We start from the raw sequence: 16,590 nt of genomic DNA on the forward strand, positions 1-16,590 counted from the left end.
GGATGTACTGAAAAGTATGGTGATCCTTGTGCAATCAGATGGCTGCCAGCAAACCCTGAATGTGGCAGTAGGACTCGGTGCTGGTCCACAAGTCCAAAGAGACCCAGGCTTGGTTTCAGGAGTGCTACGACTTTCTACCCTTCTCTCACTTGCTCCCCCGACCCGAAACCGCTGGTCTACTTCTTTTGGTTATACGTCGAGAACATCAACAACATGGCCTCCCACAACACCCAAGCCAGCCTGATCGCCGAGATCTGCCGAGTATTCGCCAAGCTCCCGCCAGCGCTTATAGAAAAGTTATTCTCCCAGTTCTGGACCTGTATCGAGGTAGTGATTGAGGCTGAAGATGGCTACATCGAATAAATGCCAGCTCTACTACATAATCAAGTTATCTGAATTGATATTTTCAATAAAAGTTTTAAAATAAAGCTGTAGTGTTGTTTTCTTTAGGGCGACAAATTTATCGTTCCACCATGAATATGTCTGCATTGATGAGAAAATATCTGTGTATCATTAAAATAAAATTAAATGCTTTAAAACATATTAAAATATTATACAGTAAAAGAATATCAATTAAATTATTAAATCATCTCAAAAAATTAGGTTATGATCTCGTACATAAAACAAAGAATTCATAACACAATGTCCGTCTTAATTGTGATATAACTATATACCACTAGCAGACCTGTCAAGTGTTGCCTAGGAACAAATAAGGATCCCTTTGTGTGTATTCTATCCTCCAGCTCTGGTTTCTTATACAGTAGAATCTCGGGATATGGTATTAAAAATTAGTAAAAAAATACAGTACAGTATATAATACACATGTATATAATTAAATAACATTATAAATAACACCATAAGTTGGGGTAAATACCGTAACCAAAGTCCGGGAAAACATTGTATTCCACATCGTAACCTGAAAAAAACGTATCCTTGGACCACTGTATCCCGGTGTTCTACTGTTTTACCATTTTTATTTATTTATTTTTTTTTTATTTCTACAATTTTCAATAAACTATTTATAGTTATTTCCCACAACGTTCTTAACGAAAGAACATTTTTTTAAGACTCCATACTCACTAATTAGGTATATGAATGAATAATAACAGTAATTTGTTGTTTACCGTAACTTGTTCAAGGTCAGAGTAAATCAGAATCTGTATGGTTTATGAGTAGTTTTGGTAGTTTCGGACTGTAACAGAGCATGGATGCACGTTTGGTGGCTGTATGGAAATGCTGAGTCATGTGAAAAATGAAGTCACGGTGAGTAAGAAAAGAAAACGATATAAAAAGAAGAACATGTGCACACCTAGAGGATGACGTTCGAGAGGACAAAGGTCAGAGATCATGATCACGTTATATTTGGGAAAGTAGCCGGAAATAATTGTTGTTTTAACGGAAAAAAGCGAGTCGTTATTCCTTGACTTGGTCTCCTTTGTGACGCAGTCTACAACGTGTTGGGTCCCAAGCGTCTACCTGTTAACATGCATGTAATCTTACAGGCAGAAAAAAAGACATTTCCTTGATATGAGATTAGATTACATTATCATTTATTTACTAATATAAAGAACAGCATAGTTGTGCGAAATGATCATGTTCTTGAAAATGAACCTAGTTAGCGAAGAACTATGATGAGGTTGGTTGCTTTTGTTTTATGGCATATCAACCCTTTTCAGGTTATTTAATGCCGAATCTAGTGATTCTGAAGAACAATTTTTTTAATAGAAACCGACTTGAAAAAATAAATATATTCTATTTAACCCATAGTTGGAACCCTAACAAGTACTACCACTTCGGGTCAGAGTGGACCTGAGAGCAATGGCAATTAAAGGGTGGCTCCACACTCCCCAAAGCCTGTAAGCTGGGGCCTCACCATCGGATATAGTTTAAGATCATATCCAGGACCGAACTATGATGAAATGATATCTTGACAAAATACTGCCTGCTTTGGAGAATTGGTGTTGGGAAAAGCATCCAGTCATAACAACTTTGCTCCAAACAAACTATGGCTGTTCAAAGTTTGGCAAACATGTCTGAACAGCTGCCAAAATGTAGACTCATGAAAGCCATGGAAACCTGCTTGCAACCGGATAAGATGTTGGGCTGAATCCAGCATCAATAAAATAGAACAAAGAAATGTTGGGTTTATGAACTTTCAGCAAGCTGTACATTCTAGTCCTTTGAGAACCGATAAACTGAATTCTTTTGTGAATCTTTTTTCATATAAATCTGTTTTGGTGTAATCTTCTGGATTTTATTTTTTATAGATCCGAATCCAACCAAACATCATCACTAGATATAGTGTGAATTGCAACAAATTTAGGCGATTTAGAGTATTTACCATTCAAAGTGACTTCCGGTGTTAAAACTGGGCAGAAGTAAATGTTGTTACTTCATCTGAAGACCCACTATATATTATGCTCCTTTACTTAATCTATTACGATTTGTATTTATTATGTAGTTTACATTTAGACAAATACACATTTTCTTTTTTATTATGTTTATTTTATTATACGTGTAAAATACAGATTTTTAAAAAGTAAACATTTTCTCTTGGATTTATTTATTTTCATTCATTATATTTAAAAAATATTGTACTTCCAATATTAATTATTTCAGTAAATAAATCTGGCTCTTTTTTTTGTTATTGCAGCAAAATTCAACAGCCGATAAAATGAAATTTCATTGAAAAAACAATAACTATTTAATGTTTTTACAATTTCAACAATAAACAATGTTATCTAATTGTCATGTTAGAATTAGTTAAAAATATTTCCGGAATATTACATAAAACATGTATTTCCATGATTCAACGAAAATAATTATTTGTTTTCTCATGTGTGACATAAACACAAGGGAAATAAATCATAGTTTGAATTGACCTAAATTTTCGCCAGTTTTAAAAAATTAATTACCTCCCCTGCTAATATATGCGCTTTTCCGTTATTATTTAAGCTAATATTGCTAATTTCTTCGAAAACTATTTTCTTTAATAATTAATCTGCTACCTTATAGTTTTTTTTTTTTGTAATTTTGGGATATTTTCATTACTGTGACATGACAATTCAATGGATACCATTGATTTCACTTTAGATTCAATATTTCAATTTTCGAATTTCGCTACAATAATTAAAACAACCAAGAATTATTCTATGAATATATTTATTAAAAAAAAATATCATTTTCTGGATATTCTTATGTGTTGACCTACAGTTTACTTTCAACAAGTTTCAAAATCAGAAGTCATTTGGATCAGTAAATATGCAAGATTGCTAAACACCACCAAATCATTTATTTTAAACTCATTAAGTCTACTGTGGAAGTAGGCACATGTCTCTTTAGTTGCAAATTAAATCTCACTAACTTTGCCGACATGACGAGGACAGATGTAACATTCTACACCAACAGACAAAATTTATCACTATTGAATAGAGTACAAGCTGCAAAAAAATGAAAATATGTTTATTTGTATATACTCTAGAATCAAAATTCTTAATTAAATCACATAAATATTTATCATGTCTGGAAGTGGTTTTATTATGCATAAAAATATCGCAATCAAACAAACACTCAGAAAAGCAAAGTTTATCAAAGAAGATTAATTACTTCAGGTCCCTGAAGCGGAAGATATTTACTTTGTCACAAATTATAGAAGTTAGGGTGGAAAAAGACCAGGGGTACGTTTACATTGGTGATCTTTTAAACAAACGCATTTCAGTTGAAAACATCATTACATACCTACATGTCATGATAAAATTAGTATAAATTCCAAAAATTACGAAAAACGATCCAGTAGAAAAATAATTACAAGTAAAAATAGAATTTATTAAATTTTCATTAAGTTTCATTGTCAATATGAGAAATCAAGGGAGATAACCGTTGATTTAAATTGACAAATTAAGGGGCACCATTTTTAAACCAATGCATTTCGGAATGTAAATGTGGCTGATTTTTTGTTAAAAATACAACTAGCACTTCTACTAGATCATATTTTGCAATTTTTGGAATTTATACTAATTCCACCATAACAAAATTAGTATAAATTACGAAAAACGATCCAATAGAAAAATAATTACAAGTAGAATTTATTGAATTATCAAGTTTTGTTTGTTTTAATGTGGAAGAGTTATGCGACCAATTCAGTATGTCAAACAAGGGAGATAACCCTTGACTTAAATTAAGGGCCCACCATTTTTAAACACGATATCTGGGAATGTAACTGTGGCTGATTTTTTTTTTTTTTTAAATAACAAATACTTCTGGCATATCATCTACTGGATTATTTTTTCGTAATTTTTAGAATTTTTACTAATTTTACCGTGACACGCAGATCCATAATGTTTTCACCTAATGTTGATTTAAACGATCATCAATATAAACAAGAATTAAAGATCACGTCTTGTAAGAACAAGTGTTGAATTGCCGTTGAGGTTTTGCATTTAATTGTAGAAATATAGTTGGAAATATTACCTGGGGTGAAGGTGAACGTGACTAAGTCGGTATGATTGAAGAAATTCGATTTATATATATTATTCTGATTAAAAATATAGAGTTGTTGAGGAGGATATATTTTTTATTAAATGATGATATAAGCATTCATGTGTTGATAATAACAAATATCGACATGATTATTAAAACGTAAAATCATTCCCATCACCTGATGACATCACGGACAGATAAAAATCCGTATCTTTCTAAACAACTTGGATGTCGCCTTTGCATTTTGAACAGCAGTTGAGAGTCAGATTCTCGTATTGGATCGTGTGATGATAGCGGTCCATCCACAGAGAATCTGGAGGCAATAGTTTTATCGACTGCATCCTCAGTACAGTTGTTTTTTCAAGAGGGGCCACCTTTTTAAGGAGCACCTACAAAAGAGAGAAGAAAGAAAACAAAAAATATAAATGAAAATGATTAACATTGTGATTCAATATCAAATTTTTCTTCTTCTTTATTCTAAACAAGGTACAGTGCCACTTATATGTAAGGTAAGAGGCAACTATTTAGGACCATATCAACAGGAGACTATGTGGGGAGTTGAGAAGCTAGATGTCTGTCCATATTGCATTTAAACTTCTGCATGTCAGCACTGTCAGGGAAGCATAAAACAAGGAGAAAATTCAAAAGTCTACCAGTGTAAACTATTACAGTAAAAAGCCTTTCAGCATCTAGGGGCCTACACAGTGAAAGAGGGATTCTACTGCTTGACGTGTTATCAGTCTCTTGTTCTGCCAGATGCCCTCAAAGACCAAGGTTTCAAAAGTAGAACCATGTAAAAATAAAACCGTAGAGACTCAAAGCCTCTATCCACTGCTTCACGAGCTTCTAAGAGTGAATAAAGGTGTTGAATCGCTACGGTTCCAGTGATTATTGTCTAAAGATAGCGGTTTAAATCCTACCCAAAGCAGGCTAGAGGATTAGTTGGCCAAAACTTGATGTGACAACAACAACTATGGAAGACAGTAATTTCTGGGGATACAATTACAAGACTTAGCATTCCTATCCCGTTGTAGTTAACCACATGAAGAAAACGAGGAATAATTGGCCAAAATGTAGTGAAACAACAACAACAACTATGAAGATATGGATAACAGTCTGCAAAAATAAAAAATCAATACAGAAATTATGAAGCCTCATCTCAAAGGATTCAAAAAAGTAAAAATAATAATAATATATAATGAAAATAAAATAATATATGATGAAAACAAAAATAATATATAATAAAAATAATATATAATGAAAAAAAATAATATATAATGAAAATAAAATAATATATAATGAAAATAAAATATGATGAAAACAAAAATAATAATATATAATAAAAATAATATTTAATGAAAATAATATGTAATGAAAATAAAATGATATTTAATGAAACTAAAATATATAATTAAACTAAAATATATCATGAAAATAAAAATATAATGAAAATAAAAATATAATGAAAATAAAAATATAATGAAAATAAAAATATAATGAAAATAAAAATATAATGAAAATAAAAATATAATGAAAATAAAAATATAATGAAAACAAAAATATATAATGAAAACAAAAATATATAATGAAAACAAAATATATAATGAAAACAAAATATATAATGAAAACAAAATATATAATGAAAACAAAATATATAATGAAAACAAAATATATAATGAAAACAAAATATATAATGAAAACAAAATATATAATGAAAACAAAATATATAATGAAAATAAAATAATATATAATGAAAATAAAAATAATATATAATCAAAATAAAAACAATATATAATCAAAATAAAAACAATATATAATCAAAATAAAAACAATATATAATCAAAATAAAAACAATATATAATCAAAATAAAAACAATATATAATCAAAATAAAAACAATATATAATCAAAATAAAAACAATATATAACAAAAAACATAATATTTAATGAAAATAAAAATAATATTTAATGAAACTAAAAATAATATTTAATAAAACTAAAAATAATATTTAATAAAACTAAAAATAATATTTAATAAAACTAAAAATAATATTTAATGAAACTAAAAATAATATTTAATGAAACTAAAAATAAAAATACATAAAATAATATTTAATGAAAATAATAAAATATAATGAAAATAAAATAATATATAATGAAAATAAAGATAACATTTAATGAAAAGAAAGATAACATTTCATAAAAAGAAAAATAACATTTCATAAAAAGAAAAATAATATTTCATAAAAAGAAAAATAATATTTCATAAAAAGAAAAATAATATTTCATAAAAAGAAAAATAATATTTCATAAAAAGAAAAATAATATTTAATGAAAATAAAAATATTTAATGAAAATAATAATATATAATAAAAAACAAAATAATATATAATAAAAATAATATATAATAAAAATAATATTTAATGACACTACAAGATGAGAGTCGTAGTTCAAAGAATTCAAATTAGAATTTTAAATTCGATTTTATTTTCTTTCGAAAACAGGTTCTACATTTTTCTTAATTTAATATCTATATCCATATTTAGTTATGTGTATCTATATAACTAAAAAGATTTTTATGGATACATAATTTTATAAAATATTTGAATAATATATAATTTTATAAAATATTTGAATAATATATAATTTTATAAAATATTTGAATAATACAATGAAAATAAAAAATATATAATGAAAATAAAAAATATATAATGAAAATAAAAATAATATATAATGAAAATATTTAATGAAAATAAAAATATTTAATAAAAACTAAAAATAATATTTAATGAAAATAAAAACATTATGAAAATAAAATTAATATTTAATGAAAATAAAATATCTAATGAAAATAAAATTAATATTTAATGAAAATAAAATTAATATTTAATGAAAATAAAATTAATATTTAATGAAAATAAAATTAATATTTAATGAAAATAAAAATAATATTTAATGAAAATAAAATATCTAATGAAAATAAAATTAATATTTAATGAAAATAAAATTAATATTTAATGAAAATAAAATTAATATTTAATGAAAATAAAATTAATATTTAATGAAAATAAAATTAATATTTAATGAAAATAAAATATCTAATGAAAATAAAATTAATATTTAATGAAAATAAAATTAATATTAAATGAAAATAAAATTAATATTTAATGAAAATAAAATTAATATTTAATGAAAATAAAATTAATATTTAATGAAAATAAAAATAATATTTAATGAAAATAAAAATAATATTTAATAAAAACTAAAAATAATATATAATAAAAATAATAATATATAATAAAAGTAAAAATATATAATAAAAGTAAAAATAATAATATGTAATAAAAATAATATTTAATGAAACTAAAAGACAAGTCGTAGTTCAAAGAATTCAAATTAGAATTTTAAATTTGATTTGATTTTCTTTCGAAAGAAGGTTCTACATTTTTCTTAATTTAATATCTATATCCATATAAAGTTATGTGTATCAATATAACTAAAAAGATTTTTACGGGTACATAATTTTATAAAATATTTGAATAATATATAATTTTATAAAATATTTGAATAACACAATTTTATAAAATATTTGAATAACACAATTTTATAAAATATTTGAATAACACAATTTTATAAAATATTTGAATAACACATAATTTTATAAAATATTTGAATAACACAATTTTATAAAATATTTGAATAACACAATTTTATAAAATATTTGAATAACACAATTTTATAAAATATTTGAATAACACAATTTTATAAAATATTTGAATAACACAATTTTATAAAATATTTGAATAATATATAATTTTATAAAATATTTGAATAATATATAATTTTATAAAATATTTGAATAACACATTATTTTATAAAATATTTGAATAACACATAATTTTATAAAATATTTGAATAACACATAATTTTATAAAATATTTGAATAACACATAATTTTATAAAATATTTGAATAACACATAATTTTATAAAATATTTGAATAACAAATTATTTTATAAAATATTTGAATAATACATTATTTTATAAAATATTTGAATAATACATTATTTTATAAAATATTTGAATACATTATTTTATAAAATATTTGAATAACACATAATTTTATAAAATATTTGAATAATACATAATTTTATAAAATATTTGAATAATACATAATTTTATAAAATATTTGAATATTCTGTTCCGACGTATGAAAACGAACTGCATGGAGTACGCTATCCGTCCTTGACTGAGTTCTAAACAGGCTTCGAAATCTACTGGATGATGCCACTTTCTCCTCCTTGCAACTTCTTTTCCGCAGAAGAGACTTTTCAAGCCTATCTCTGCTTTCTTGTTATTTTCACAGCAAATGCTCATCTGAGCGTCATTCAATGGTCCCTGATGTCAAACTTTCACAAAAAACACTCATCAAGCTACAATCACTACCAACAAGCTCCCTTACTCTCAAATCTAAATGCAAATTCCATGAACAAAGCTTCTCTTCTAGAATTGTCCGACTGCGTAAATATTTGACCATATTATAGTTAGCTGCTTTCCAGCTGATTACAACAAAGTCATGCTCAAGGTCTTGCTATCCCATCCCCTGTAATAGTATAATTTTACCCAATTCCCTCCAAAAGTGTATGTAGATAAAAAATGTTGAGTATATATTGTCGCGAACCAATATAATATCAGTGAACACTGTATTAATAGTGATGATGATGACGGTGACAAGGATAGTGAACAGTAACATAATTGGTCGAGATCCGGCCAATCAGATCAAGTTTCACTTCTTAGCAATGGTCGAGAATCGACGATAAAATAAAATTAGTTGCAGAATTTGGGGGAGGGAGATAACAGCGTATATTGACGGCTGGCCGCACTCCAAACTTCAGGTTGTAAACCGTTGGATATAAAAAAAAAAAAAAAAAAAAAAAAAAAAAAAAAAAAGGAAATATATAAGAGCAAGTGACTCCACCAGTTACGGTTAGTAAAACTTGAATACGCGTCACACCCATTTTGTTCCTAAGAATATCGATAATTTTCGTCAATGTATTTATTTTCAAGTGCGGCTATAAAAAAAAATATAAATCCGTGCAAGACGCACAAACAGTTATATTTGGACTTTTTCTGTATTATTTGAATTTTGAACTGTTGCAAGATCTCTTTCGAAGTTGTACGTGTTTCATATATCCAAAAAAAAAAAAAGATGGGGAGGTTATATATTTATGTATATACTAAATTTTTGCTGTTGGATTCGAATTTAAACTTCACCCTGCTGTACCTGAATGGAGACGTACTTAAATCCGAAGGAAGATAATTTTAATCACCAGAATTAAAGAATAATAATAACAAAATGAATTAATAGCTATAAACCTTATCGGCTATAGATTCCAAGGACAATCAGCCTGGATCGGGTGATGGTCAAATCTAAAGAATGAACGTCTGATATTGGTTTCGCGAGATTCTCCTCCCTCTTCATTCAGGCTTTGTCTGAGCCATCGAAAATGGAGTATTTTGTCACATGGGGGCTCGTCCGGGATGTTTATTATTTTGAATCTGGTTTAAAATATACTTTAAAAAAAAAAAAAAAAAAAAAAAAAAGGCAAAGCCAAATTACGGCGAGAACAAGCTAAGCATAGTACCAGGAGGTTACGACTTATACAATTCGCGATTACGACAACACCACCAAAAATGGAAGGGATGAATCAATTCTTTGCAGAACCATCATCGGCGAAATTAGAAAAATTAAGAAAAACTGAACTAATAGCAATTGCTGACAGACTAGAGCTCGGAATAAATAATACAATACGAAAGAATAAGATGATACGAATCATAGCAGAACACAGGGTAGATGAAGAATTGTTAGAAGAATCAGCATTAGAAAAACTACCAGAAGAAGTAATTAAATTATCAAAAGAACAAATTGAATTAGAAAGATATAGAATACAAGCGAAACTCGAGCTTGAGAAGGCAAAATTAGAACACGAGGTCAGAATGAAAGAATTAAGGATTTATAAAGAAAATAGAGAGAAGGAACAGAAATTCGACCTCACAAAACAAGTGAGATTAGTGCCTAAATTCGAGGAAAAAAATATTGATGAGTATTTCACTCATTTTGAAAGTACGGCAAAAAACCTGGAGTGGCCGTGTGAAAAATGGGCAATATTATTGCAGTCCGCATTAACAGGACGAGCACAAAAGGCATTCACAACCTTGTCGCCGGAGGAGGGCGCGGACTACGAAACAGTGAAGAAGACAATCCTACAAGGGTATGAGTTGTGCCGGAGGCGTACAGGCAAAAATTTTGAATGCTAAGGAAATCTGAGGGTCAGTCATACCGAGAATTTATTAAGGAAAAGGAGAGACTATTAAACAAATTGTGTGAATCAAAAGGAGTTGACAATGATGCGAAAAAAATCAAGCAATTAATACTGGTGGAAGACATTTTGAACTGGCTACCGGAAGATATGAGGCTAAATTTGAGTGAAAGAAAAATCGAATCAAGCGGGGAATTAGCCACCATTGCCAATAAATACATAATATCTCGGAAGAGAATTAAAAGTAAAATCAGCCCAAACAAATTTAACGAGATCCGGAGTCCGAATGTGAGTTCCTCACCCGCGCCAAGTTCAATCAGTTGTTACAAGTGCCAAAAAGTAGGGCATATTGCTAGTCGATGTACATGGACAAGGCAGCCCGAAAAATATAAATGGACGTCCATGAAACCACAAGGAACTGTATTTTTTAATTCAGATGAAGGAAACTACCAGCCGTTTATAAGAAGAGGGATGGTCATAAATAGCCAAGGATTGAAAACCCCAATAAATGTGTTAAGAGATACAGGCGCCACCATTTCACATATAAAGAAGGAGAAGGCACCTTTGAACAAAATCATAGATCACGTGTTTGTTAAAGGAATAGGAGGAACGATTAGAAGGATCCCCGTCATGGAAATTAGGATAGAAATTGGAAACGTAGTGAAAATTATTAATGTAGGAATAATTGAAACACTTCCTGTGAGAAATATTGATTTATTGCTGGGAAATGAAGCAAAAATTGAATTAGAAGAGATTGACAAAAAGAACCCAGAACGAAATGCGCGAACCGCGTGCGCATACGACTTGCGAGCAAGGAGGCGAGAAGACAGAAAAATGGTGACAACAAGACGGACAAAGTGCGCCAAAACGACACCATTGAACAAAACCTGCGAAAAAAAAGTTAACACTGTGGGATACGAAAGTGTAAGCCCAATTGAAATAAATGTAAAAACGATAACCGAATACCCTAAGCCTACGAATGTAAAAGCTGTCCGACGATTTCTGGACATGGCTGGTTGCTACAGAAAATTTTGCCCAAGCTTTTCGAGCGTAGCAAGTCCGTTAACGAATCTGTTAAGAAAGGGTACTAAATTCAGCTGGACAAATGAATGTCAGCAAGCATTTAAAAAAATAAAGGAAATGTTAGGCAAGGAACCAGTATTACTCGCGCCAGATTTCAACAAGGCATTTACCCTACATACAGACGCTAGCGACACTGGAGTGGGGGCAGTATTATCCCAAAAAGATGAAGACGGAATATTGAGACTAGTGGGATACTTCTCTAAGAAATTAAATAAATATCAGAAATCATATGCTGTGGTGGAAAAGGAACTACTTGGGGTAATATCGGCGTTGGAATATTTTGAGATATATCTAACAGCAGGGAGAAATCCTATAACATTGTTCGTCGATCATAATCCGATCGTATTCCTAAGCAGGATGAAAGAAAAAAATAGAAGATTGCTGAGATGGTCCCTAATATTACAAGAATTTAATCTCGATGTACGACATATCCGAGGAACAGAAAATATTGTAGCAGATACTTTGTCACGCTGCTAAATACAAAGAAAAAAAGATGTGACTTATTTTTTTGAAGGGTGGGGATGTCGCGAACCAATATAATATCAGTGAACACTGTATTAATAGTGATGATGATGACGGTGACGAGGATAGGAGCAGTAACATAATTGGTCGAGATCCGGCCAATCAGATCAAGTTTCACTTCTTAGCCATGGTCGAGAATCAACGATAAAATAAAATTAGTTGCAGAATTTGGGGGAGGGAGATAACAGCGTATATTGATGGCTGGCCGCACTCCAAACTTCAGGTTGTAAACCGTTGGATATAAAAAAAAAAATATATATATATAAGAGGATGACAAGTGACTCCACCAGTTACGGTTAGTAAAACTTGAATACGCGTCACACTCATTTTGTTCCTAAGAATATCGATAATTTTTGTCAACGTATTTATTTTCAAGTGCGGCTATGAAAAAAAAATATAAATCCGTGCAAGACGCACAAACAGTTATATTTGGACTTTTTCTGTATTATCATTTTCTTTATTATTTGAATTTTGAACTGTTGCAAGATCTCTTTCGAAGTTGTACGTGTTTCATATATCCCAAAAAAAAAAAGATGGGGAGGTTATATATTTATGTATATACTAAATTTTTGCTGTTGGATTCGAATTTAAACTTCACCCTGCTGTACCTGAATGGAGACGTACTTAAATCCGAAGGAAGATAATTTTAATCACCAGAATTAAAGAATAATAATAACAAAATGAATTAATAGCTATAAACTTTATCGGCTATAGATTCCAAGTACAATCAGCCTGGATATTGGTTTCACGAGATTCTCCTCCCTCTTCATTCGGGCTTTGTCTGAGACATCGAAAAGGGAGTATTTTGTCACAATATATACATACTAGCAAAAGTACCCGTCGTTGACTGGGTTCAAAAACAGCCTACAGAAAATGGACTCTGATTTATAAAAGTATGATAGGTTATGAAAAGAAAGGGTTGTAAAGAGATAGCTTCGAATTTGGGGGTATCAAAACCAAAGCAAAATATGATGAAAGTAAAAATAATATAAACCCCATAATTTATTATACCATACCTGTTCACATTGAAACACTTATCACAATATTCTGTGGATCTATATTAAAAAACCTTGTTAAACTTTGACATATTTCCATTCTATGGAGGTCAGGCGCGAACGAACACCCCATAATTTTATTATATCATATTTCTTCAAACTGAAACATAATTATCAAAGTATACTTACACAGATAGATATGAAAAGTTTTTATTAAAGTTTGTGCCTATTTCCATTCTATGGAGACCAGGCGCGAACGCAGACCCCACAATTTTATTATAACATCCCTATTTAAGTTAAAACATACTTATCAAAGTATTATGTACATCTATATCAAAAACACTTGTAAACATTTTTTTTTTAATTTTTAACTTTTTTATTTCCATACTTTGTGGACCAGGCGCGTACGCAGACCCCACAATTTTAATGAATCATCATTATGCCAGATCAAACATACCCATTCCTGTGTCTCGATACATCTTCTATCATTATATGTGGTCAGTTTTCTATAATAGTCAACCATATAGGAGCCTATTCATGACCAGACACACACACAGACGTTCAGCTTTATATATATATATATATATATATATATATATTATATATTAGTAATAAAATTAATCTGAAAAATAAATTTTGAATGATAAAGAAAACCTATCTAAATAAAAAAAGCTCTACCCAGTCAAGAGGAGCAAACAATAAGTTAAAAATATAAAGAGTAAAATTACATAGGAACTTTATTACATTATCAAGTCAATAAAGGTTACAGAAAGGAGGAATAAAGGAGAAACCTATTTAGGCCATGGCATTTCGAAGCTAAATGCTTCTCGTCAGAAGAGGAGAAAAAAAAAAGCCGGCATTATACAAATGAAATGTCACGGCCTAAAGAGGTTTCTCCCCATTTCCGTTAACTTTATTGACTTGATAATGTAATAAAGTTCTTATGTAACTTTATACTTTATGCTTTTTTTTTTTTTTTAACTTATTCTAATATATATTAGAAAGATTGTTAGAATTAAAAGATGATTAAATTCCCAAACAGGATAATTGAAATTATAAATTCAAAAGGCACGAACTATGAAGTGTTCGTTGCGTTTCATGAGCAAATAAAATTAGCCTGAATTGATAACAGCAATTAAAAGGAAAACTGCAACACCTGAATGACACCTGTGCCAAGAGGCCATTAAGGTACTTAATGTTTACTATAAAATAATAATAATAATAATGAAAAGGAATAAAACAGACAAACACGGGGAGGCTGAATTTAAAGATCAGCCAGAGTACCGACAGCAGAAGAAGATGAAGGAGTTTTAAAAACGTTTGAAAGAACAAATACAATAAAAGCAAAAAGTATATATATATATATATATATATATATATATATATATATATATATATATATATATATATATATATATATATATATATATGAGAGAGGGAGAGACGATAGTGAAAAATGTAAATTGAAAGTAAAGTCTAAAGGACAAGCTGTTGTAGCACAAACAGCATGTGTTCTTTTTTTTGTTTTATTTTTTGTTTGTTTTTTCTTTTTTTTGTTTTTAAATATACAAAGCTTTCTTTTATTTGTTGTTACGTGGGGGAAGGTACGAAAGCTGCAAACAGTTGCAATACCTTTAGAAATCACAAGTGTTGCACCGAAACTATCCAGACTTATTAAATTCATAAATCTTATATTGAGAAATCAAATTTGTCGTCGACTGCGAAATACAATAGAGATTGCTTGTGTATGCGATCGGTGGCAATAGATCTTATAGAAAAGTGACATTGCCATATTTGGATAACCATTTTATTGAAGTTTGTGTGCATTTGTCGCAGTGTGACAAATGCCAAAAGAGACACAGATTAAAAACAAACACAAAGAAACAGGAAACAAACCGGTACAAAGTCCCCAAGAAAGCCCTAAATATCGAGCAAATAACGATAATTTTAGAGATATTATTTACAGGTTTAAACTTATTTTCATTGTGGTTATTCATATATATAAGAACAAGTAGTTAATAAAACATGTTAAAAAAAACTTTGAAAAAGAGAAAAATATATTTAATTTTAAAAAGGAAACACTAAGTGGATGGTTCTTAATCCGCAGAGTTTCGAAGAAATACTTTCCTTCTCATCAGAGGGGATTTCATGTGAATGGATAGTCTGGTGAAGGGTAAAATATACAATGACGGTAAAATCCAAAGATGCAGAATCCAAGAAAGTTAAATTTCCATTCGTACAAGTAAAATCCAAGGGAATCGTGTAATTGGAAGATGATCCAAAGTAATCCAAAAGGCAGAAATCCGTGGAATAATTAACAAATAGGTACAAGGAAAAGGGAATGAATTCCAATAATATTATCAAAAGAAAGATAAAATGTGCGTAAAAAAATGGATGGAAGACATTTAAAACTCGAATGTCGAGGCAAGGCTAATTTAAAAAAAAAAATATATATATATATATATATATATATATATATGTTTGTTTACTGTTTTATGGGAAAGAATTCCAACAAAGTGCTCGATTACAAAGAAAAACTGTTCAATATAAAAGCTTAATATTTATTTATTTAAAACTGTACACAAGATCAGAAAAACATTGGTACCGTCGGTTTCAAGCCTAACATAAGGAGGACCAGTTAATGGTAAATAAAGTTAGGCTCTCGTCAGCCATATTGTTTTCTGTTCATCTTTTTAAGGAAAAACCAGAACCGCACACATTATCTATAATGATTGTATTTTTTTTTTTATTTAATTATAGCTTTCTGTCCCTATTTCTATATATTTTATTTTAATATCAATTTTTCAATTTTTTTATTTAATATATGTATATATAGTAAGTTATGAAAATATATATGGTAATTAAGTTACACAGAATATTCTGCGTTTCATTCTCGTGAGATTCCGCATTTCATTATCATGAGAATTCGTCAGACTTATGCCTGGCAAATTCTCACAAGAATGAAACGCGGAATATTCTGTGTAGATTAATTGCCATATATATATATTTTCATAACTTACTACCTAGCTTTACCTCTGTATTGGACACTGTTGACGTAAATACTGAAAATTTATGCATAAAATAACATGGATCATGTAATTGACACAGGAGTGTCCAAGGAGAACGAGTGTGTCGGTTACATGAAACATCTAAGTTGTCCAAAATGGTGTTTCTTAAGGTAAACATACGAAGA

The 16,590-nt window shown here is 29.0% G+C and overlaps 1 protein-coding gene across 4 annotated transcripts in view; it reads right to left on the reverse strand.

Moving 5' to 3' along the window:
* Positions 1-3,512: 3,512 nt before the first annotated feature.
* Positions 3,513-16,590, reverse strand: part of LOC145246667 (golgin-45-like) — a 101,685-nt gene continuing 88,607 nt past the window's right edge. For 2 of the 4 annotated variants that reach the window (XM_080108378.1, XM_080108380.1), the window contains one exon: positions 3,513-4,868. In XM_080108378.1, coding sequence (XP_079964504.1) covers positions 4,695-4,868 — 174 coding nt within the window. In that variant the 3' untranslated portion in view covers positions 3,513-4,694. The remainder of the gene's footprint in view (positions 4,869-16,590) is intronic. The other 2 variants (XM_080108379.1, XM_080108377.1) reach the window with 1 other exon arrangement.

Source organism: Euprymna scolopes, chromosome 24 (genome assembly GCF_053919585.1).
Source record: "Euprymna scolopes isolate OS-2025 chromosome 24, ASM5391958v1, whole genome shotgun sequence".
NCBI lineage: Eukaryota > Metazoa > Mollusca > Cephalopoda > Sepiida > Sepiolidae > Euprymna > Euprymna scolopes.